At 38.0% G+C, this 24,403-nt stretch overlaps 1 protein-coding gene across 5 annotated transcripts in view; it reads left to right on the top strand.

The window, feature by feature from the left end:
• FAM135A (family with sequence similarity 135 member A) overlaps positions 1 to 24,403 on the top strand; it is a 151,528-nt gene that overhangs the window by 8,150 nt on the left and 118,975 nt on the right. For 4 of the 5 annotated variants that reach the window (XM_070450222.1, XM_070450220.1, XM_020897086.2 and 1 more), the window contains exons 2-3: positions 11,741 to 11,831; positions 13,626 to 13,742. In XM_070450222.1, coding sequence (XP_070306323.1) covers positions 13,666 to 13,742 — 77 coding nt within the window. In that variant the 5' untranslated portion in view covers positions 11,741 to 11,831; positions 13,626 to 13,665. Of the gene's footprint in view, positions 1 to 11,740; positions 11,832 to 13,077; positions 13,169 to 13,625; positions 13,743 to 24,403 lie in introns of those variants that run through there. The other variant, XM_070450219.1, reaches the window with a different exon arrangement.

The raw sequence follows: 24,403 nt of genomic DNA, 5'->3' as shown, positions 1-24,403 counted from the left end.
ATGCTAAGTCGAAGATTGCAAACTTGGAATGAGTTTGCCCTGTAGAGGAATTTGATTTTAACTGCACAGGTTTTGTTTGCCTGTTTTATTTGTGTTTGTTTTTTAACTAGTTGGCAGCATCTAAAATTTAGGAGAAATTTAGGTAAAAACTCTTAGAAATTTCTACTTGAAACTTTAGAAGCCTGTGATCATGCTGGGTCAGCCAGGACTGTGTCGAGCTAGTGGCAGTCCTTCCGCAAAACGGGAAAGAAGAGAGTCCCATAGAGCCCCTGGACTCTGAGAGTCCTCTGAATTTCTCTTTCCTTTCTCTTTTGTCTACCTCCATTTCCTTTAGTCTCTTCTTTGAATTTTTTTCTTCTACCAATATGTAAAAATAATTCTTTTGGGCTTTTTTTGGGGGGAGGTGGATGAAAAATAGATTTATTAGTATTACTCTGTGTATATATGTACATGTACTGTATGTTTCCACTTAGGGAATAATCAGTAAAAAGGGATAAATTGAGAAAAATTAGGCAGCAACTAAAGAACAAAAAGCGCAGCAGGATATGAGAGGAAAAGTGAAGGAAATTACTAACAAACCTTGGATTTATACTGGTAATTAATTTTACAAAGATTTGTTCATTCGCGTCTGTTTTCAGTTTATCAGTGTAATAATTCCTTTCTTCAAGTTGGTTGGATTTAAATAGAAAATAAATAATAGTTAATATTTATGGAATTATTGTTCAGTTGCTCGGTCATGTCCTACTCTTTGCGACCCCATGGACTGCAGCACACTAGGCTTCCCTCTCCTTCACCATCTCCCAGAGTTTGCTCAGAATCATGTCCATTGGGTTGGTGATGCCATCCAGCCATCTCGTTTGTCCTCTGTCGTCCCCTTTTCCTCCTGCCTTCAGTCTTCCCCAGCATCAGGGTCTTTTCAGTCAGTTCTTTGCATCAGGTGGCCAGAGTATTGGAGCTTCAGCTTCAGCGTCAGTCCTTCCAGTGAGAATTCAGGGTTAATTTCCTTTAGGATAGACTGGTTTGAACTCCCTGCAATTGAGGGGACTTTCAAGAGTCTTCTCCAGTACCACAGTTTGAAATTATCAGTTCTTTCCTGCTCAGACTTCTTTATGGTCCAGTTCTCACACCCATACTGGAAAAACCATAGCTTTGACTATATGGACCTTTGTTGGCAGAGTAATGTGTCTGCTTTCTAGGATGTCTAGGTTTGTCATGGCTTTCCTTCCAAGGAGTAAACGTCTTTTAATTTCATGGCTGCAGTCACCATCTGCAGTGATTTTTGAGTCCAAGAAAATAAAGTCTGTCACTCTTTGCATTGTTTCCCCATCATGTTGCCATGAAGTTATGGGACCTGATGCTATGATCTTCGTTTTTTGAATGTTGAGTTTTAAGCCAGCTTTTTCTCTCACCTCTTTCACTTTCATCAAGAGGCTCTTTAGTTCCTCTTTGCTTTCTGCCATAAGGGTGGTGTCATCTGCTTATCTGAGATTATTGATAATTCTCCTGGCAATCTTGATTTCGGCTTATGCTTCATCCAACCTGGCATTTCGCATGATGTACTCTGAATAGAAGTTAAATAAGCAGGGTGATGATATACAGCCTTGACGTATCCCTTTCCCAATTTGGAACCAGTCCGTTGTTCCATGTCCGGTTCTAACTGTTGCTTCTTGACCTGCATACAGGTTTCTCAGGAGGCAGGTAAGGTGGGTCTGTATTCCCATCTCTTGAAGAATTTCCCACATTTTGTTGTGATCCACACAGTCAAAGGCTTGGCATCGTCAATGAAACAGAAGTAGATATTTTTCTGGAATTCTCTTGAAAAATATTCTCTTGAGTTTTCTGGAAATCTGTCTTTTGCTATGATCCAGTGGATGTTGGCAATTTGATCTCTGGTTCATCCACCTTTTCTAAATCCAGCTTGAATCTCTGAAAGTTCTTGGTTCACGTACTGTTGAAGCCTAGCTTGATTTTGAGCATTACTTTGCTAACATGTGAAATGAGTGCAATTGTGTAGTAGTTTGAACATTCTTTGGCATAGCCCTTCTTTGGGATTAGAATGAAAACTGACCTTTCCCAGTCCTGTGGCCACTGCTGAGTTTTCCAAATTTGCTGATATGTTCAGTGCATCACTTTCATAGCATCATCTTTTAGAATATGAATAACTCATCTGGAATTCTATCATCTCCACTAGCTTTGTAGTGATGCTCCCTAAGGCCCATGTGACTTTGCACTCCCAAGATATCTGGCTCTAGGTGAGTGATCACACCATCATGGTTATCTGGGTCATATAAGATCTTTTTTGTATAGTTCTTCTGTGTGTTCTTGCCACCTTTTCTTAAGCTCTTCTACTTCTGTAGGGTCCCTGCCTTTAGGTTTCTGTCCTTTATTGTGCTCATCTTTGCATGAAATGTTCCCTTGGTATCTCTAATTTTCTTGAAGATATTTCTAGTCTTTTCCATTCTATTGTTTTCCTCTATTTCTTTGCATTGTTCACTTAGGAAGGCTTACCTATCTCTCCTTGCTATTCTTTGGAACTCTGCATTCAGATGGGTATATCTTTCCTTTTCTCCTTTGCCTTTCTCTTCTCTTCTTAAGGCCTCCTCAGACAACTGTTTTGCCTTTTTGCATTTCTTTTTCTTAGGGATGGTTTTGATCACAGCCTCCTGTACAATATTACAAACCTCTGTCCATAGTTCCTCAGACATTGTCTATCAGATCTAATCCCTTGAATCTTGTCACTTCTGCTCTATAATCATAAGGGACTTGATATAGGTCATATATGAATGGCCTAGTGGTTTTTCCTATTTTCTTCAATTTAAGTCTGAATTTGCCAATAAGATCATGATCTGAGCCACAGTCAGCTCCCAGTCTTGTTTCTGCTGACTGTATAGAGCTTCTCCATCTTTGGCTGCAAAGACTAGAATCAGTCTGATTTCGGTATTGACCATCTGGTGATGTCCATGTGTAGAGTCATCATCTCTTGTGGTGTTGGAGGAGGGTGTTTGCTCCTCCAATGACCAGTGCATTCTCTTGGCAGAACTCTGTCAGCCTTTGCCCTGCTTCATTCTGTACTCCAAGGCCAAACTTGCCTGTTACTCCAGCTTTCTATTGACTTCCTACTTTTGCAGTCCAGTCCCCTATGATCAAAAGGACATCTTTTTTTTTTTTTTTGGTATTAATTTTAGAAGATCTTGTAGATCTTCACAAAACCATTCAACTTCAGCTTCTTCAGCATTAGTAGTTGGGGCATAGCCTTGTATTACTGTGATACTGAATGGTTTGTGTTGGAAACGAACTGAGGTCATTCTGTCATTTTGAGATTGCACCCGAGTACTATGTTTCTGACTCTCTTGTTGACTATGATGGCTACTCCATTTCTTCTTAGGGATTCTTGCCCACAGTAGTAGATATGATGGTCATCTGAATTAAATTTGCCCATTCCAGTCCATTTGAGTTCACTGATTCCTAAAATTCACTCTTGCCATCTGCTGTTTGACCACTTCCAGTTAACCTTGATTCATGGACCTAATTCTTGCCCACAGTAGTAGATGTGATGGTCATCTGAATTAAATTTGCCCATTCCAGTCCATTTGAGTTCACTGATTCCTAAAATTCACTCTTGCCATCTGCTGTTTGACCACTTCCAGTTAACCTTGATTCATGGACCTAACATTTCAGGTTCCTGTGCAGTATTGTTCTTTACAGCATTGGATTTTACTTCCACCACCAGTCACATCCACAACTGGGTGTTGTTTCCGCTTTGTCTCAGCCTCTTCATTCTGTCTGGAGCTATTTCTCTGCTCTTCTGCAGTAGCATCTTGGGCACCTACTGACCTTGGGAGTTCGTCTTTCACTGTCCTATCTTTTTGCCTTTTCATAATGTTCATGGAGTTCTCAAGGTAAGAATGCTGAAGTGGTTTGCTGTTCCCTTCTCCAGTGGACCACGTTTTGTCTGAACTCCCCAACATGTCCCATCTATCTTGGGTGGCCCTGCACAGCATGGCTCAGAGTTTCATTGAGTTAGACAAGGCTGTGATCCATGTGATCAGAACAATTATACCAAAGAAGTTCTCACACTGTTGCAAAACTTCTAGGCTCCACAACAGATTTCCCAACCTGGGGATCCAGCAAAGGAACTGCATATCCCCAGGGAATCTGACATTAAAGGTCAGCAGGATTTGATTACAGAACTTCCACAGAAGTGGGGAAACAGACTCTTGGAGGGCACAAGAAAACCTTGTTTGCACCAGGACCCAGGAAATAGGAGCAGTGACCCCACAAGAGACTGAGCCAGACTTGCCTGAAAGCATCCAGGAGTCTCCAGTGGAGGCGTGAATTGACAGTGGCCTCCCACGGGGTCAGTATCATTGACTACAACAGTCCTAGGAGCCGCGGGTGCTGACCTAAGTCCTTTTACAGAAAGTCACCATTACCCTTACCATAGTTTGACCTCAGACCAAACTACAGGGAGGGAACACAGCCCCACCCATAAACAGAAAATTGGATCAAAGAGTTACTGAGCATGGCCTTGCTCAGGACCCAGTTTTCACCACAGCCAATGCTTCCAATCAGGAAGCTTCCACAAGCCACTTATCCTCATCCATCAGAGGGCAGACAGAATGAAAACCAGTCACAGAAAGCTAACCAAACTGATCCCATGGACCACAGCCTTGTCTCACTCAGTGAATGAAGACTAGGAGGTACGTGGGTGAGTCATTTGGATACCCTGGAGGGAAGAGTGTCCAAGGGAACAACTGCAAAAGCCCCGAAGCATTAATCTCTTTGGTGTGTTTGAGAAATAGCAAGCAGTGTGATTGGAGTGGGCTGAGATGAGGAGGAGATGAGGTCAGAGAGGTGGAAGAACCAGGTTCTGTAAGGTCGTCATATAGGCCATTGTAAGGTAGTGCTACTGAACATGGTGGGAAGCCCTTGGGGGCTTGGAATGGAACAAAGAGAGACGATTTGAATTATTTTCAAATCATGTATATTATCATATAGCATTTTATTTTATTGTATGTAATATATAATTATTAACATATGTAATATAAAGGATCATTTGCCTGCTTCTTTGAAAATAGCCAGAAGGGAGGACATATTACTTAAGGTATAGGTTAGGTACAGTTGCTGTGATAAAGAGTTATAAAACAAAAGTCTGAGCAGTCTAGATAAATTTGACATCTGTGCTCTATGAAACCATTCCAGAATCCCTCCATCTTTCTGTTTTACCATTTTTCAGGGTTCTGTTTTAATCTGTGTGGTTGATACTAGATCACTATTAAGAAGGAATTCCAGCCTGTAGAAAAAGGAAGCAATGAAATCCGGAGCCAAGAATTTCCTTTTAAACAAGTGAGGCAGACATTGCATATTTGTCTGTGGACTTCAGTTTGCAGTCCACAGAAAGAGTGGATTGGCCATACTTGCCTCAGGGCTGGTTAGGAAATGTTGTCTCAGGATTGCTGATCATTCAGCAGGAAAAAAAGAGGAAAACAGAAGTGACAAGTTGTCAACCACAGTCTTGCAGTTCGCCTACCAAAGTATCTGTGTGTATCCTTCATCCTGCTTATTGAAAATACTCCAGTTCCCATTGCCGAAGGAGACAACCCAGGATCCATCCTCCTGTTACATTAATCCAATGGAGAGAGCAGATCCACCTGTTAGATCTGCAAGTCCAGTGACCTGGAGACAAAACACAGTCACTGTTCCTCCCTTGCCCCTCCCACATACACCTGACATAGTGATGGATCAAAAACAGGAAAAGAATAATAAAATTTTCCATTTGGGTAAGCAAACAATGAGAGAAGCCACTGGGTGAGGGTAATGCTGGGCAGTAATGGTGTAGCAGCTCTTCTGGTAAGAATGCCTATATTCGTTGTACTCTGACCCCTGTCTTTGCTGTCCAGGTGTTTCTTTCTTATGTTAACCTCCATGATCACATCTGAAGTTGGTACTGAAAATTTTCCCAGTTGAGAAGGCATCTAGTTTTCATAGTTAGCTTTCTGCTTCGGTAGGCTTGCCATCCTGCAAGTTACACAGTCAGAGGTGTTTGCAGGTTAGCTTTTAATATCTTTGACAAATACAATTCTCTCAAAAATATAGTAGGATTCATTTGTGTTTGTCTCCATTCAGTTCTGGTGCCAGTGACTATGGCAAAATAGTTCTTTCCTGCTGGTTCTTAAGCCTGACTTATTTATTGCTTTTTTGTGCACTCAGCACTTTCTCTTTGTCTTGAAGTCATCTGAAATGGAGGCATTGCTGAGAGGGATGGCAGCACCCTAATATAATCTTATCCACAGTGCTGTATTTCTTTGTTTCATCAGGAAGTCTTAAAAGTTCTGTGAAAAATGCCATTGGTAATTTGATAAGGATTGCATTAAATCTGTACATGGCCTTAGGTGGGATAGTCATTTTAACAGTATTGATTCTTCTAATTCAAGAACATCTTTCCATCTTGTTTTTGTGGACTCCGATTCTTTCATCTGTGTCTTAGAGTTTTTGGAGTACAAATCTTGCCTCCTTAGGTAGGTTTATGCCTTGGCATTTTATTCTTTTTGATGCAGTGATAAATGGTATTGTTCCTTAATTTTCCTTTCTGATAGTTCACTTTTGTCTACAGATATAGAACAGATTTCTGTATATTAATTTAGTACCCCACAACTTTACTGAATTCATTGATGAGTTCCATTACTGTAGCATTGTTAGGGTTTTCTAGAACAGAAATTTTTTTTTTTTTTTTTGGGCTCTGCTTTCTCTTTTATTTGTAATTAATCACTGTGGTTGATAAGATCTCATCTTTGTCCACTTTATTTATTTTTTTTTAATTTTTATTAGTTGGAGGCTAATTACTTTACATCATTACAGTAGTTTTTGTCATACATTGAAATGAATTAGCCATGGATTTACATGTATTCCCCATCCCAGTCCCCCCTCCCACCTCCCTCTCCACCCGATCCTTCTGGGTCTTCCCAGTGCACCAGGCCCGAGCACTTGTCTCATGTACCCAACCTGAGCTGGTTATCCGTTTCACCCTAGATAATATACATGTTTCAATGCTGTAGAACAGAAATTTTAAGATGTGTATGGAAACACAAAAGACCTCAAATATCCAAAAAAATCTTGAAAAAGAAGAGCAGAGCTGGAGGAGTCATACTCCTTGACTTCAGGCTGTACTGAGGCTATATACTGAAGCCATATACAAAGCTATGTACTGAGGCTATATACAAAGCTATGTACTGAGGCTATATACAAAGCTATATACAAAGCTATATACTGAGGCTATATGCTGAAGCTATATACGGAAGCTATATACAAAGCTATGTACTGAGGCTGTGTACTGAGGCTATATACAGAAGCTATATACTGAGGCTATATACAAAGCTATATACGGAAGCTATATACAAAGCTATGTACTGAGGCTATATGCTGAAGCTATATGCTGAAGCCATATACAAAGCTATATACAAAGCTATATACAGAAACTATATACAAAGCTATGTACTGAGGCTATGTACTGAAGCCATATACTGAAGCTATAGACAAAGCTGCAGTAATCAAAACAGTATGGTACTGGCACCAAAACAGACATATAGGTCAATGAAAGAGGATAGAAAGCCTGTACATAGACCCTTACTCTTATGTCAATTAATCAATGACAAAGGAAGGAGAATAGACAGAGGAGAAAAAACAGTCTCTTTAATAAGTGTGCTGAGAAAACTGAGCAATTGCATGTAAAAAAATGAAATTGCAGCATTCTCTAACTCCATATACAAAAATAAACTCAAAATGGATTAAAGACCTAAATGTAAGTTTGGATACCATAAAACTCCTAGAATATAACAGACCAAACACTCTAATAAATCAAAAATAAACAAATGGAACCTAATCAAACTTATAAACTTTTACACAGCAAAGGAAACCATAAAAAAGATTTAACTACAAAATGAGAGAAAATATTTGCAAATCATGCAACTGACAAGGGCCTAATTTCCAAAATATACAAACAACTCATACGATTCAGCAGAAAAAAAAAATCAAAAAACAAAGGAGCCATGCAGGTGGCCAATAGACAAAAGAAAAGATGCCTAACATAGAGCCATTAAAGAAATGAAAAGCAAAACCTTAATGAAATATAATGACTATCATTAAAAAGTTTACAAATAACAAATGCAAGAGAGGGTGTGGAGAAAGCGTTCCCACTGATTGGCGACTTAGTGCAGCCATTGTGGAAAACAGCCTGGAGGTTCCCCAGAAAACTAAAAATAGAGTTACTGTGTGGTCCAGTAATCTCACTCCTGGGCTATGTATTCAGGCAAAACTATAATTCAAAAAGATACATGCATCTTTATGTTCTGTAGCAGCACTGTTTACAATAGTCTAGACGTGGAAGCAACCTAAATGTCCCTCGATAGAGGAATGGATGATGAGGATGTGGTATGTGTGTGTATATTAATATATGTGTGTGTGTACATATACATATATATGTGATGACATACTGCTCAGCATAATGACAAAGGAGTGACTTAAGGCCATTTACAGCAACATGGCTGCAACTAGAGATTATCATACTAAGTGAGGTATGTCAGAAAAAGAAAGACAAGTACCATATGGTATCACTTAAGTGTGGAATTTAAAATTAAACTTAACTACAGACATATAGAACAGATTTGTGTACAAAGTGGGAGGGTTTGGGGAAGGATGGTCTGGGAGTTTGGGGTTAGTAGATGCAAATCATTACATACAGGGTAGAGAAACAACAAGGTCCTTCTATATGGCATAGGGAACAAATAATACTCATTATCTTGAGATAAATCATAATGAAAAACAGTGGATATATGTTTGTATAACTGAGTCACTTTGCTGTGCCATAGAAGTTAACACAACATTGTAAATCAACTGTACTTCAATAAAAAATAGAAACTACAATGAGGTATTGTCTCACACCAGTCAGAACGGCCATCATCAGTAAATGTTTGCGAGGGTGTGGAATAGAGGGAATCCTCCTACACTGTTGGTGCTAATGTAAATTGGTACAGCCACTATAGAGAACAGTATGGAGTTTCCTTAAAAACAATAGGGTTACCATATGATCCAGCAGTCCCACTTCTGCATGTACATCTGGAAAAGATGAAAACTCTAGTTTGAAAAGATGCATGCAACTCACTGTTCATAGCAGCACTATTTACGGTAGTCAAGACATGGAAGCAACCTAAATGTTCATCAGCAGATAAATGGATAAATATGTGGTTCATATATACATTGGAATTTTCAGTTCAGTTTGGTCGCTCAGTCGTGTCCGACTCTGCGACCCCATAGGCTTGCAGCACACCAGGCCTCCCTGTCCATCACCGACTCCTGGAGTTTACCCAAACTCATGTCCATTGACTTGGTGATGCCATAAAAAAGAGTAAAATAGTGCCATTTGCAGAAATGGATGGACCTAGAGATTATCATATTAAGTGAAGTAAGTCAGATAGAGGAAGACAGATAATCATATGATATCTCTTATATGTGGAATCTTAAAAAAAAAAAAGATACAAATGAACTTATTCACCAAACAGAAATAGACTCACATAGAAAACAAACTTATCATTACCAAAGGGGAAATGTGGGGAAGAAAGGAATAAATTAGGAGGTTGGGATAGGAGATATAAAAACCACTATATATAAAATAAATAACAAGGACCTATTTTATAGCACAAGGAACTATATTCACTATCTTGTAAGAAATTATAATGGAAAAGAGTTTGAAAAGGAATATATATGTAACTGAATCACTTTGCTGTATACCTGAAGTGAATACATTCTAAATCAACTATACTTCAATGAAAAGTTTGTTGTGAAAAAAGTCTTAATAGAAATCTTTGGGAAAAGTACTAATAATCTTATCTCCTGATAATGCAAATATTGAAGGAGTTGACTACAGGGACCCATTTCTACTCTTTATTTCCTTCCATCTTTCATTGCCAACTGGCCAGTTCTTGCCTGGGTAAAGGCAGCAAAGAACTGCTGACACACATGAACGTTGTGTTTCTTTTCATATTCTTACCTTTAGGTTCTGAGGTTTTTATGGGCACCACGTTCTGTAAGTTATTGTTGGCAACAGTTTATGGCATGTTTTGCTCCAATATAACCAGGGTCACCATTACTTTTTAATAGTTTTGTCTGTTACTCTGTTGCCTGCTACCCAGTGACTTAGCCAGTGCCACATATTTAAGAATTTTGTTATGACAGTTCTCTAATTCTGGTATTAATTTCTGTATTGAAGAAAAGGCTGCTGTAAAGGGATACAAAAGTGAAATGGCTTAAATGAGGAAAAAATACATTTCTTCCTCAGACAACAGCCCTACTGATACAGGTGGTAGAGATGCTATGTCCCATGAAGGAAATGAAGACATGAGGAGTAAAAAAAATGTTGGATTTGGACTCAGATCCTAAGCCTTGTTTTAATCAATGTGCTGTACTTAATCTATATTAATCTGTTCCTAGTGGCTAGTGAGCTTTTTGAGGTATCAGGAACTTACCTGGGCCTTGACCTCTTGCATTTCCTATCTTATAGTAAGTGTTCAATAAATGTTTGAATGAATACCTATTTTATTTCTGAGTAAGTTAAGGCATAGAGACCTAACCAAACTTGACACACAGTCAGGGCTAGAACACAAGAAGATTTGTACAGGAGAAGCTGGCTTAGAGAAGAGACTACTTCCATGAACAGGAAATATATAAAGGCAGTATCATTTTGATCTCCTTAGAAATAGTTACTGTAAAAATCTTTTGATGTGATTATTAAGCTTTAAAATAACAAGGAAGGTGGTAAAGTCTATTTATATATGATGGAAAGAAGAAAAAATGTGTGAAGAAGTGTGAATGTGGTCTTTATTCTAACATTTTTAGTACCTAAAATAATTATACCAAAGGCAAAAGACTTTTTTTTAAATTTAAGCAATAAATATTTGGAGTGTGGAAAAAAAAAAACTATCGACAGTGTGTCCAGGCACCTGTTTCATCAAAATATTTTAAATAGCTCATAGCATATGTGTGTATGTATATATACACACGTTTCATATCTCTCTATTTTATCTGTGTGTGAAATTTCAGAAATCATTTCTTCTACCAAGGGAATGACATATTTTAAAACTGTGAGTTCTACATCTTAAAAATTGATAAGCTTAGGACTTCCTTGGTGGGTCCAGTGGTTGGGAGTCCACCTGCTGGTGCAGGGGACACAGGCTCGGTTCCTAGGCCAGGAAGACCCCGCATGCTGTGGGGCAGCTGAGCCATGCGCGATAACTGCTGGGCCCACATGCCCAGAGCCCGTGCTGCACAGTGAGAGAAGCCCGCACAGGGAGAAGCCTGTGTGCCGCAACCAGAGAAAACCTGCGCACAGCAGCAGAGACCCAGCACGGCCAAAAATAATAAACAGAAAATTCTTAAAAAAGTGAAAAGCTTATACTGTTTTGGGTGTTTATGAGGATTGTTTCTGAACCACTGAACTAAGAAAATACTCCTCTGTTTATTATTGTGCTTGGAAGTGTACATAAGTGAATCATAACAAAGATAGCAGTTACTATTGATGTGTGAAACTGAATGAAAACAAATTTCTAACCCTATTCATAAGCCTTATGGAGGATATCGATCTTTTGGATAAATTGAAAGTACTAAGTAACTAACAAAGCATAGGTTTCCTTAAAATGGACATTTGTATGCCTCCTATTTTGTTTGAGATGTTATTTTTTCTTTCTCATAGGGGGAGCACTATTTTTTTTAGCAAGAATCACTAACTGGAAGTGCAGCATTGGTTATTTAATGATATTAAAATGAAGTTTTGATCAGCAGAGGTAAGACTATGGCATTTCTTTTGCGTTTAATTCATAATAGATCAAAATATTTGCTAGATTTCTATGAAGAACTGTTTTAAGAAATGTGAAGGGTCAATATTATCCCACTTGCAAATAACAAATTAGCCTTCCCAAGCACCATGGATGTCAGCAGAAGACTCAGGACTCCTCCTGGGTCAGAGAAAAGGACGGTTTATATTCAGGGTAGTGGCAGTGGCTGCAGTACGAGGCAGCCTGCATACGCGTAGTTTGTGTTATATGAGAGGACGCCTGAGCTGAGGGACCTGAATCTTTCGTGAGGGACAATGAGCCTGCTGATTTATGCCTCAGAGGAGACTGTCTCTATCACATGAGACCAGTAGAAAGATTTGCCCTTAACTCCAGTATGAGACACTGTCCCTGATTCCTGACGCTTTGCTAAACCTGTGTCCTTGAAAAATAGTCTGAAATAAAGGCAGTCAGTGTCTCTGCTTGCAAGACATGCAGAAACATAAGGACTCTCAGAATTGTCTTTCAACACTTTTTACTACATCAAATTGCTTTTTAAAGTATGTATTATTGATAAGGATGATTGCAATGATGCTTTTTGAAATGGTGTGAAGATGGAAATTATTGAACTATTAATACCTAACAATAGGAGATTGTTTAAATTATAACATCACAGTATAATAGTTATTAACATAGATATTGGTAAAAATAAATGAAATAAGCAGATTAAATGTATACATAATTTGATCCTACTTTTATAGAAATTGTACAAATATACACATATATAAAGAATATATACCAAAGAATGTATTTCAATGGATAGAATTATAAATGTTTTCTTTTTTTGCTTGTCTCTTTCTTTTTGACCTCTTGAAAATGAACACTTTAGACTTTTGTAATGAGGGGAAAATTGTTTTTAATTAAAAAATGAGCAGTCATGTAAGAACTTCACCTGACAGAGAAAAAGCTTCATAAACTTAAATGGGAATTAAAGAATGCCAATTCTTTTTTTGACTCTGAGTTGCCTTTATGTGAAGTGCAGTGTAGAACTGCTGCTACTGCTGCTGCTACGTTGCTTCAGTCGTGTCCGACTCTGTACGACCCCATAGACGGCAGCCCACCAGGCTCCCCCATCCGTGGGCTTCTCCAGGCAAGAACACTTTAGTGGGTTGCCATTTCCTTCTCCAATGCATGAAAATGAAAAGTGAAAGTGAAGTCACTCAGTTGTGTCCAACTCTTCACGACCCCATGGACTGCAGCCTACCAGGCTCCTCTGTCCATGGGATTTTCCAGGCAAGAGTACTGGAGTGGGTGACCAGTGCAGTGTGGAACTAGAAGAGAATAATTAGGTAATTTAATCTTTCTCTTAAAAAGTTACCTTTTACCTATGATAAAGTCAAGAGTTACTTTTAGCAATTTTCTGTATTATTTATTATCACATAGTTGTCACAAAGAGAAACAAATCTTAGAAAAGCATTCAAACAGGGCAGATCTTCTAGGGTAGTGCTGTTTAGTATTTCCTTAGTACGTGATGGACAGGGAGGCCTGGCATGCTGCGATTCATGGGGTCGCAAAGAGTCATACACGACTGAGCGACTGGACTGAACTGAACTGAACATGTGTATAGTGAGTATAGATTCTGGTGCTGTACAGTCAGATCAAGCTAAGTAAGGAGCACTAATGAATTGTCTTCATTTTTATTTCCTGCCTGTGTATCATACTCTGAAATATGTTTAATGTTAGTGATTTTGTAAGTTGGCATTTTTTTTGTGCTTCTCATGATTTTTTTCCCCTACTTTAACCAAGGTGCTGTTACCAGATTTTGTCTTCTGAGTATAAACTAAAAATGACTGAAGTTCAAGCAATGGTAGAATTCTCCGTGGAGCTAAACAAGTTCTACAATGTGGATTTATTTCAGAGAGGGTTTGTATTTTATTGTGAAAATTATGTATTTTGCATAAGATAAGTTTTACAGTTTTCATTTAAATTTAAGAACATACTTTGGTTCGAGCATATATAAAGAAAACAATGAGCTATGTTCAAGGGTTTTCTTAGTGAAATTTTATTTCTAAGTAAATGAGTATTATTCCTATGGACTTAATGAAGATTCTGGATATATTTAATTTATGTTTATGAATTTGTACTGAGCATTGAGAGGACTTCAAAGAAAATTGATAAGAAAGATTTCATTTCTGCTTTTTTAAAAGATAACAGTGAGTGGGCTTTCAAAAAAGCAGAATATACACACACAATATACATACACAAAAAAGCTTAGTAGGAATACAAAATGATGACTCTTTAAAAAGTATATATAGAAAGTGCTCTAGGAATCAGAAGCAGAAGACCTTTCTGGGCTAGCACATCAGGAAAGGCCCATTACAGGGGGATAGGGTCAAAGCATGGATAAGAGTGATAGGGAGAGGATAAGGTGAAAGACCCTCTCGGTAGGAGAAAACATTGTGATTCCAGTCTTGGAAGTAGGAATGAGCATGTTATTTAAAAGAGTCGTAAGAGGCTGGATATTTTCTGGTAGAATTGCCGAAGAAAAGACAGCAGAGGGAGGTTATGTTTGTGAAGGGCTTTTGCTGTCTGGAGGAGAGTTGATACTAGGGCTTGGGGTAGCCACTGATGGTTTCCAAGAACGGATGACATGGTTACCATTATTACAGTTAGTACTCACTGGCATGTGGAGAGCGTGACGATACTGAACGGATGGTCCGGCAGGAGAGAGAGGCCCAGGGGAGGGTAGAGGGCTCACAGCATCTCAGGCTGTGAACCTGAGTCTCCACGCTGGGGGTGGGAGTGGTGGGGCCATGACTGAGGAGATGATGAAGGAAATAATGCTATTGTTGGTTGTTTACCTCGGCTCTGCCATCTTGTTGTAAAAACAAAGACAACTGTGCTCTGCTCCACATGGCCTCTGACCCATCAGCAGGACAGCTTGGGCTTGTCCCCCTGGCAGAGGGGCCAGTCCAAGAAAGCGAGCAGAAGGTGCAGGCTCCCCGCATTGACACAGTTGTCACCCACTGTGTTCTGCTGGCTAAGCCTTCCCAGGTCTGGGCTGGTGGGTCTTTGGCCACTGAAACTTCTGTAAAACTTGATGGGAATTCTGCGTTTCTGGTGTGGTTGATTCCGTGCTCTGAAACCCACACCCACAGTTGTCTAGTGAGACATGACTGCTCTCTAGATGAATCACTACTATGTGGAGATCAGAATTCTGTGGGATCCTGCCCTTGAACTTCCTAAAAGCCCTTTTGTCAAGCTGAAAATGTCTGCTTAGACACTGCCCTTAGCTCTTTTGGAGATCTTAAGAAAGGGATTTACAGCCACACCCTTGATTAGATCTTTGTATGAAGTTTTATTTTCCAAACCAGGAAGTCTTGGTTCCTCTCTGTTTTCTCTAGTTTCTGCTTATAAAATGACCAAGTGTTTCTTTAGCTAATCTCTTTCTTGCAGAACCTTACTGTACTTGGCTCAGAGCAACCAGGTGACATTTTCAGCATTCTGCCAGAAAATTAGCTTGCTCAAGCCAAAAAGTTTCTTTTAGATACAGTCTGACTTCTTTTAAGTTATTGTTCGAAAGCATAGTTACCAAAAGTTTATCACTACAAAACATGGGTCACTTTTTTAAGTGTCATATAGTTTCCTTATTATTTTTCTTGCCTTTGTAACTGTAACTACTACTTTGGTCCCAAAGTCAATGACACGTATTTTGTTTTTATTAGTACCAGTTTCCGTATTAGTTATTTATTGCCACAGTAATGCAGCTAACAAAAAACCCAAAGCCCTAGTGGCATCACACGGTGAACATTATTTGTTCTCACAGATCTGTGGACCAGCTGGATGGTTGCACTAATCTGGGTTGGCTGGGCTCGCTCACAGTTGGCTGTCAGGGAGCTGCGGTGGTGTAGAATGGACTCCCCTGGTTGCACTTAACTCTGCTCTGTCACCTCTCATCCTGCAGTGTTATTTTCACTGGGGATGCAGGAGTCCAGAGAGACAGAGAAGCCTTACAAAAAGACCTGGCCTTGGCACCAGCTCACAGTCCTCTCTGCCACAGCATACTGCCTAAGACAAGTGGTCAGGCCAGCCCAGGTGCAAGAGATGGGGACTCACACCCCACTTGTTGATGGGAATCTTACTGTGAGAGGCGTGGATACAAGGGTGGATGAAAAAAAATTGAGGACCTTTAACAGTCAGTCTCCCACACACTAATGTTTTTTGGGGTTTGTTATTAATTTCTGTGAGATCTTTTGAGGATATTAAGTGAAAGTTGCTCAGTTATGTCTGACTCTTTGCGACCCTATGGTCTACACAGTCTGTGGAATTCTCCAGGCCAGAATACAAGAGTGGGTAGCCTTTCCCTTCTCCAGGGGATCTTCCCAGCCCAGGGGTTGAACCCAGGTCTCTCACCTTGCAGGTGGATTCTTTACCAGCTGAGCCACCAGGGAAACCCAAGAATACTGGAGTGGGTGGGTAGCCTATCTCTTCTCCAGCGGATCTTCCTGACCCAGGAATCGAACTGGGGTCTTCTGCATTGCAGGCGGATTCTTTACCAGCTGAGCTATGAGGTTATTAAGAGTAGGATTTAATGACTGATTCCATATGGAGGATGTTGCAGAGACAGAAAAAACATTAAAAATTATGTTTGTGGAGGTGTGACTTTACATGATGTCTAGGATTACTTTGAAATAGCTCAATAAAGAAAAAAATTACATATGAATCAAATGTGGCAAAATCTTTTTCATTGGTGGAAAATGGGCAGTGGGGATTGAGTTCACTGCTCTACTTTTTACAAATTTGGAATTTTTAATAAAAAAATTTTAATGATATTGCTGAAGTTTTCCATCCCATTGACTTGGACAATGTTAGTGATACTCATGTACATAACAAAGTTACGTGGGATCATAGTGTGGAATTTAAGGTTGGTTCATTTTGTCAGGTTGTGAAGTAAGATCCAAGTAGAGACAGTTCATAATTGAAGATCTGGAACTGGAAATACGGTCTAAGTGAACTGCTCGTCATCTTACTGTCAGCCATCATAAGCATAGCATATATGATTGCTGCTTTCATTTATTTTCTGTTGTTCTGCAATCTAGTTTCCACATCCATTGAGGTCTCTTGAAGAATGTTGTTACTGATCTTTAAAAAATCTACTAAATAGAGGCTTATTGTTTTTAGATATATTACTTGACTTGTTTATTTGTAAGAATGTTTTTAAGGATATAATTTAGTCTTTTTTATATTCTGATTTAATTAGTTCCTACCTTTTAAATCTTTTCTTTATGCTTCTTATTGAACCATTACTGCCTTTGCCATATAAGTCAGTTAACTTGGAGCTTGTGTTTGCTGTTATGTTAAGTAACTGTCAGCTTTGATATATAAACAGATACATTTCTCTAAATTTATATTTAAATGTGAGGAAATAAAATATGTCTTTTCTAGTTTATTTTCTGTATGTGAAATGACTTTTTAGGAGACTGATATAAGAAACTTAAAAATTCAAGAAATGAAATGGAGGCAGACCTCACAAATACTACAGGTACAACTTCTGAACACTGCAGGAAAGTGGGTATCACAGTGAAGTCACGTGAAGCTTGTGGTTGCTCACTGCATATAAACGTGATATTTATACTAAACTGTAGTCTGTTATGTCTAATAATACAGTGTACATACTGTAGGTAAAAAGTACCTTAATGCTAGAAAATGCTAACCATCATCTGAGCTTTTGGTGATCTTTTTGTAGTAGTCACATCAAAGATTACCTATCACAGATCACCATAGCAAATATAATAGCAATGAAAGTGAAATTTTGTGAAAATTACCACAGTTTCTGTGGCACAGAGACACAAAGTGAGCAAATGCTGTTGGGAAAATGGCACCAATAGGCTGCTCAGCACAGAGTTACCACAAAACTTCAATTTGTAAAAAACACATGATCCACAAGGTACAGTAAATGGAAGTGTGATAAAGTGAGATCTGCCTGCAGTCCTTTGGAGTACACTACTTCAATGTTTTAAAAATAACATCGATAACTGAATAGTGCCGGAGTCATAGCCCAGCAGGAACTAAATGGGAGTAGAGTATGAATAAGCACTACTTGTGCACGTTTGGCAACAGTACTTGTCCTGAAGTCCCTAGGGCTGAGTGTTTAATTTTGCCAGTGTTGTTACACATTAAAGAACCAGTTAGGCAAGGCCTAAACTCCAGGCTCCCAAAGAAAGGCAACCCCAAAGAATGCTCAAACTACCACACAGTTGCACTCATCTCACACGCTAGTAAAGTAATGCTCAAAATTCTCAAGCCAGGCTTCAGCAATACGTGAAATTCCAGATGTTCAAGGTGCTTTTAGAAAAGGCAGAGGAACCAGAGATCAAATTGCCAACATCCGCTGGATCATCGAAAAAGCAAGAGAGTTCCAGAAAAACATCCATTTCTGCTTTGTTGACTATGCCAAAGCCTTTGACTGTGTGGATCACAATAAACTGTGGAAAATTCTGAAAGAGATGTGAATACCAGACCACCTGACCTGCCTCTTGAGAAACCTGTATGCAGGTCAGGAAGCAACAGTTAGAACTGGACATGGACCAACAGACTGGTTCCAAATAGGAAAAGGAGTATGTCAAGGCTGTATATTGTCACCCTGCTTATTTAACTTATATGCAGAGTACATCATGAGAAATGCTGGGCTGAAAGAAGCACAAGCTGGAATAAAGATTGCTGGGAGAAATATCAATAACCTCCGATATGCAGATAATACCACCCTTATGGCAGAAAGTGAAGAGGAACTAAAAAGCCTCTTGATAAAAGTGAAAGAGGAGAGTGAAAAAGTTGGCTTAAAGCTCAACATTCAGAAAACTAAGATCATGGCATCTGGTCCCATCACCTCATGGGAAATAGATGGCAAGACAGCGGAAACAGTGTCAGACTTTATTTTTTCTGCACTCCAAGATCACTGCATATGGTGACTGCAGCCATGAAATTAAAAGACGCTTACTCCTTGGAAGGAAAGTTATGACCAACCTAGATAGCATATTAAAAAGCAGAGACATTACTTTGCCAACAAAGGTCTGTCTAGTCAAGGCTATGGTTTTTCCAGTGGTCATGTATGGATGTGAGAGTTGGACTGTGAAGAAAGCTGAGCGCCGAAGAATTGATGCTTTTAAACTGTGGTGTTGGAGAAGACTCTTGAGAGTCCCTTGGACTGCAAGGAGATCCAACCAGTCCATCCTGAAGGAGATCAGTCCTGGGTGTTCTTTGGAAGGACTGATGCTGAAGCTGAAACACCAGTACTTTGGCCACCTCATGTGAAGAGCTGACTCGTTGGAAAAGACCCTGATGCTGGGAGGGATTGGGGGCAGGAGGAGGAGGGGACGACAGAGGATGAGCTGACTGGATGACATCACCGACTCGATGGACATGAGTTTGAGTAGGCTCCGGGAGTTGGTGATGAACAGGGAGGCCTGGTGTGCTGCAATTCATGGGGTCACAAAGAGTCAGACACGACTGAGCGACTGAACTGAACTGAAGTGAAACTCCAGGTAGGCACAGAGAGAGAGAACATGTGACATCTGAGTAGGTCTGTTTCTATCGTAATTACATCATTGTTTCCTTAATGGTAATCAAATAGTCAAGATATTAACAATGTAAAGAAAAACTACCTTTGTTTTCATTTTAATCTGTCCTTTCTTTTTTAGTATATGGTAGATTGAAAACTCTTGAAAACAAAATTGAGACTCTAAAGCATTGTTTATAAATTTGATGTTATTTAATGATATGTGGATGTATGTCTTATAAATGAGTGCTATGAGAGCGCAGCATAATTAACTTGTTTTGAGTTTATTTACTGGCAATACATGATTTCAGGGTGGTGGTCTTCCCAAATGACTCTTTCAAAATTCATTTCTCAAGAGGGCTTAAAGGGGAAGAGATTTTTGCCTTTTAAATATACATAGAAGATTGTTGTTCGGACATCTGCTCTCAACAGCATAAAGGATATGAAAGTGAGATTAAATTCAAGATATAACAACTAAAGTCTGGTATTAAACTGGAGGGGAAGTTTCCTCTCTTTGGAGACCACTGCAAAATTATTAGAGCATTTTTTTCTGGAATTCATTAAGATATTGCTATCTATCGTACTCATCTGCACAGTTTGTTACTAATTCAAGAAAAGGTGAAATACTTTTGCCAAAATGTTAATTAATGTGCTGCTTTCTTCAATGAGAAAGTCTTGCTTAAAAAAAAAAAAAGGACTAACTAGAATTGCGTGCTCTGAGATGAGGTTGATTTACTTTATTTCACTGCAGATTGATAACATGTCACAAAGATGCACCTGTGTACATACCACAGTTTAAGGAACACAGCTTTCGAATTAGTGAATGGCTTCTAGAATGGAGTTGAGTTTAATTCATTTCAGAAGGAGGCAAATGGACCAGCTTTGCATGCATGCATGATGCTAAGTTGCTATAGTCGTGTCCGACTCTGCCACCCCATAGACTGTAGCCCCCCCAGGCTCTCCAGCATTGGATTCTCCAGGCAAGAATACTGGAGTGGGGTACCATACCCTCTTCCAGGGGATCTTCCCAACCCAGGGATCAAACCCATATCTCTTATGTCTCCTGCATTGGCAGGCAGATTCTTTACCACTAGCACCACTTGGGAAGCTGGGACTAGCATTAGGTATTCTCAGATATTTAGAAAGTGTGAGAACTTTGACAAAGTGTTACATGTTTTAACAGTCTTTTGAAAAGCAAGTGAGATGTTATCAATATGTTTGCAGGTGTGTTTGGGATAGTCCATAATCATCATAAAGCAAGTAAGGGAAACTGGGGTGTGAAAGTTGAAACAATATTGATAGTAATACTGTTGTTTTTTATTTTCTTTAGTATAGAGGTTCTCATAAACCAGTTTAATTGCATATGTGTAGCTACAGCTGATTTTCCCATTCAGTCCTACACCATTTCCTTGTCATAAGCTATATCACTGCAAGGTGAGTAATATATTACGATTTGGAAATAAAGAACAACAAGGATATGGACTTAGAAATTGTTTTCTTAAATTGTAGTAACATCGCAAGACAGTGGAACTGAAATCCTCTTTGGAAAGGTTTGTGGAACCCTAGAAACTAGACTCCATACAATAGTCTTTAAATGCTCTGAACTAAATAAATCTTAAATCCTTTCCATTTATGATTCTGAGGTGGTTAAACTCATGAGAAGTTTATAGTTTGATTTTAAAATGACTGTGAGCCAAAAGAGAAAATTGCATGCTGATTTTTTTTTGGATTATTGACATTGATTACAACTTTGGAAAAGATAATCCCTTGCCTATAATGTCATGTATATGTTGTGTAAATTTCAAAAATTGGGGACTTCTGATTAAGTGGTGCTGATTGGGACTCACAAGAAATCACCTCAAGTTTTCTTCAACGCCTTCAAAAGGGTCTAAAATTGTCTGTTTTTTCAGTAAGGTATAAGAACTGAGAATATTCTGTAATAAGTTAATCAGTTTTTCATGTTAATGAATCAGCCACTCTGTAGTCAGAAAGTTAGTTTTCTCAAAAGCAGTTTGCATCAGTTGTTAGACTATTTCTAAATCTTTAGATTTCTCTCATTGTTGTGTCCTATCTCATTCTTGAAAAGTGATGCCATGGTATAGGTCTGCCATTTGTGGCCTGTGTGAAACAGGACGTCTGCATTCTTTGAAGAATCATAATGACGGAGTTGATAGTGATTGGGATCCCCAAAATTAGACAGTACTGGCCTTGACTGACCTGTGTATGAAGTATAAATAAGCAGAAAAATCAAATTATGAATAATGAAAAAAAATAGGGAAAACAGAAAAATGGTGTACTGTTAATGTTGTCAATTAGCTAGAAGGAAATCTTTCCATTAAAGGACAGTTTTTATTCTGAGAAATGTCTACACGAAAATCAAAGCATAAATGACTTTAATGCAATGCAAACAAACACCTATGGGAGGAGAAACATGAAACTTCTGAGTTTGTGTACTCACAAATTCAAATTTAACATGTTTCCATATTAGTGCAAATAATTAAATTATAAAACAGTTTACACAAAGATGAATTTATTTATGGGTCAAATATTACTTAACCCAGGGACTGTCTGTATGGATTTTATGAGAGTTCCACCTGTAAGCAACAAGATGTTCTCAAACAGGTAACCAACGAATTCAGCTCAGTAATAAACAAGAATAGATCTTTCCTGATCTTAATAAAACTTTTTGAGATAGCAAGTAAGCCCTTTATTTTCTTGACAAAATTAAAGGATAGATTTTAATTGTTAACATATTGGGGTAAAAAGTTTACATTTCAAAAATTAACGAGTTCTCTAGGTATCCAGTTTCAAAAAATTTTACCTAAAAAGAAATGTGAATCTACTCAAACTTTTTTCTTAAAATTACTCATGATCCTACAATAACACAATATCCCCTTCAGGAAAAATATAGTGACCACAGTATTCTGTCTTTAGTAACAATAGGAAGATATTCTAAGAAAATATAGCATCTTAGAAAATATACTCGTTATTTACTCTTTTTGAATATATTACTTGTGATATGTTCTGAACAACAGGAAAGGGAGTAAAGATTTAGAACTCTAAAGAAGTTGTAATAGGGAATTGACTTTGAAACATATTAAAATGATAAAATAAGTCAAATAATACATTTATTAAATTAAGTGTTAGGGTTCTTTAAATTTTGCTCATTTTGAACAGATTAGTGAATTGGTTCTCCAGATTCATTAATAAAATATGGAAAAGGAGAATGATGGTAGGAGGAGTAATTGTTAAATTTGGCATCTTACCTAAATGTAAAGCAAAATTTTTAAAAATGTCTTTCTATGAAATCTTATACCTGTATACTAATGTTTCTGAAAATTTTGATTGCCTCCTAATGAAATTAAAGTTTAAATGTGGTTACTGGAAAAAAAAATAAGCAGGCTAACCAACATTAACATAGCAAGTGAAAGAACGGAAAACATCAGCAACATCAAAAACTGTAGAATAAGATGACAAATACAAACATTTAAAATTATTGTGACCATAAAACTCAAAATAGTTTTAAGTTTTCCTGTTTAAAGGCAGACTTTTGGGTTTTAAATATCACATGTTTTAAGAACAGATACGTACAGATTAAAAATTCTTACTTGATGAATTGAAGCTTTTCTCATTATGAAGGGAAATGATTGGCGAGGGAAATGATTGGCCAAGGAAATGGCAACCCACTCCAGTATTCTTGCCTAGAGAATTCAACGGACAGAGGAGCCTGGTGGGAGTCCATGGGATCGCAAAGAGTCAGACCTGACTGAAACGACTTAGTGCATCATTATGAAAATACTTTTATATCCTAATAATGCTTTTTGCTTTTAACTTTGTTCTAATATTAATACTGTAACATCAGTTTTCTTTTGGTTAGCATTTACAAAGTGTACCTTTTACCATTCTTTTATTTTCAAACTTTCTCTATCCTTGTATTTTAGCTTTGCCTGTTGTAAACAACATACAGTGGTATTTCCTTTTTCATTCTTTGGAGCATTCTTTGTCTTTTAACTGGAACATTTAGTCCACTTATAGTTAATGTGATTGTTGATAATGTTTGTTTTTCTATCTGTTATCTTATATTTTGTGCTTTTTATATTCCCTCTTATATTTTTTCCCCATGTCTCTCTCTCTCTGTCTTTTTCATGTTCTGATTTCTGCAGAGATCTTCAGGTTTATTCTTTGAGAGAGATTTTCCTTTTCTTATGTCTGGCCCTTGGAAAATACCAATCTAGGACCATCTTTTGTTTCTTGAAGGAAAATTTTGAAACATATCAAAGCACAGTAAACACATACAAACCATCTAGCCAATAATTATCAAAGTTTTTTCCTCTTTATTTTATCTCATTTCTTTTTTCAATATCGCTAATGCCAGAAGGCTTTTGTTTTTGAAAATCTGCAAAGTCACTATGACACTTAAAGAAATTTTAAAAATAATTTTTTATCAAATAAAACAGGGTTCTCATTTCTTCAGTCATCTTATAAATGTGTTTTTATAATTTATGTTTGATTTAGTATCCCACCAAAATTTATAGGTTGCATTTGAATGTTAAGGTCTCTTACATTTTTTTTTTAATTTATAATTGCTCAGCTTAGGTAGGCGTAATTAAATTCCGATAGTTTTTGAGAGAAATTGTTCATAGGTGATGCTGTGTTTTTCCTGTTACATTACACCTGGGGGCATAAAATGTCTCTTTTCATAAATTTGAGTAAGGTGTTGTCAACCTGATATATCCATTATGAAGTTCCACATCATTTAATTGGTGGTACCTATTGATAACTTTTGTCCAGAGTCATTGTTTTATATTACTAAGGTTTACAAAATGGTGATATTCTATTATTTCTTCTGCACTTATTGGCTGTAATTCTATGAAGAATTTTACCTCATTAGCTATTTGGTTACTTTGAAATACAGTTTATCCTGTAGAAAGAAAGGCATGGTAGATGTTTTATTCCTTTCTTTATTTATTAGTTTTCAGAATATTGTGTTGTTGCCCTAGCATCTTTCACATATTGTAAGTTTTTATTT

This window comes from Odocoileus virginianus, chromosome 19 (genome assembly GCF_023699985.2).
Source record: "Odocoileus virginianus isolate 20LAN1187 ecotype Illinois chromosome 19, Ovbor_1.2, whole genome shotgun sequence".
In the NCBI taxonomy this organism is placed as follows: Eukaryota; Metazoa; Chordata; class Mammalia; order Artiodactyla; family Cervidae; genus Odocoileus; species Odocoileus virginianus.
This window is presented reverse-complemented; position numbering and strand designations above follow the sequence as displayed.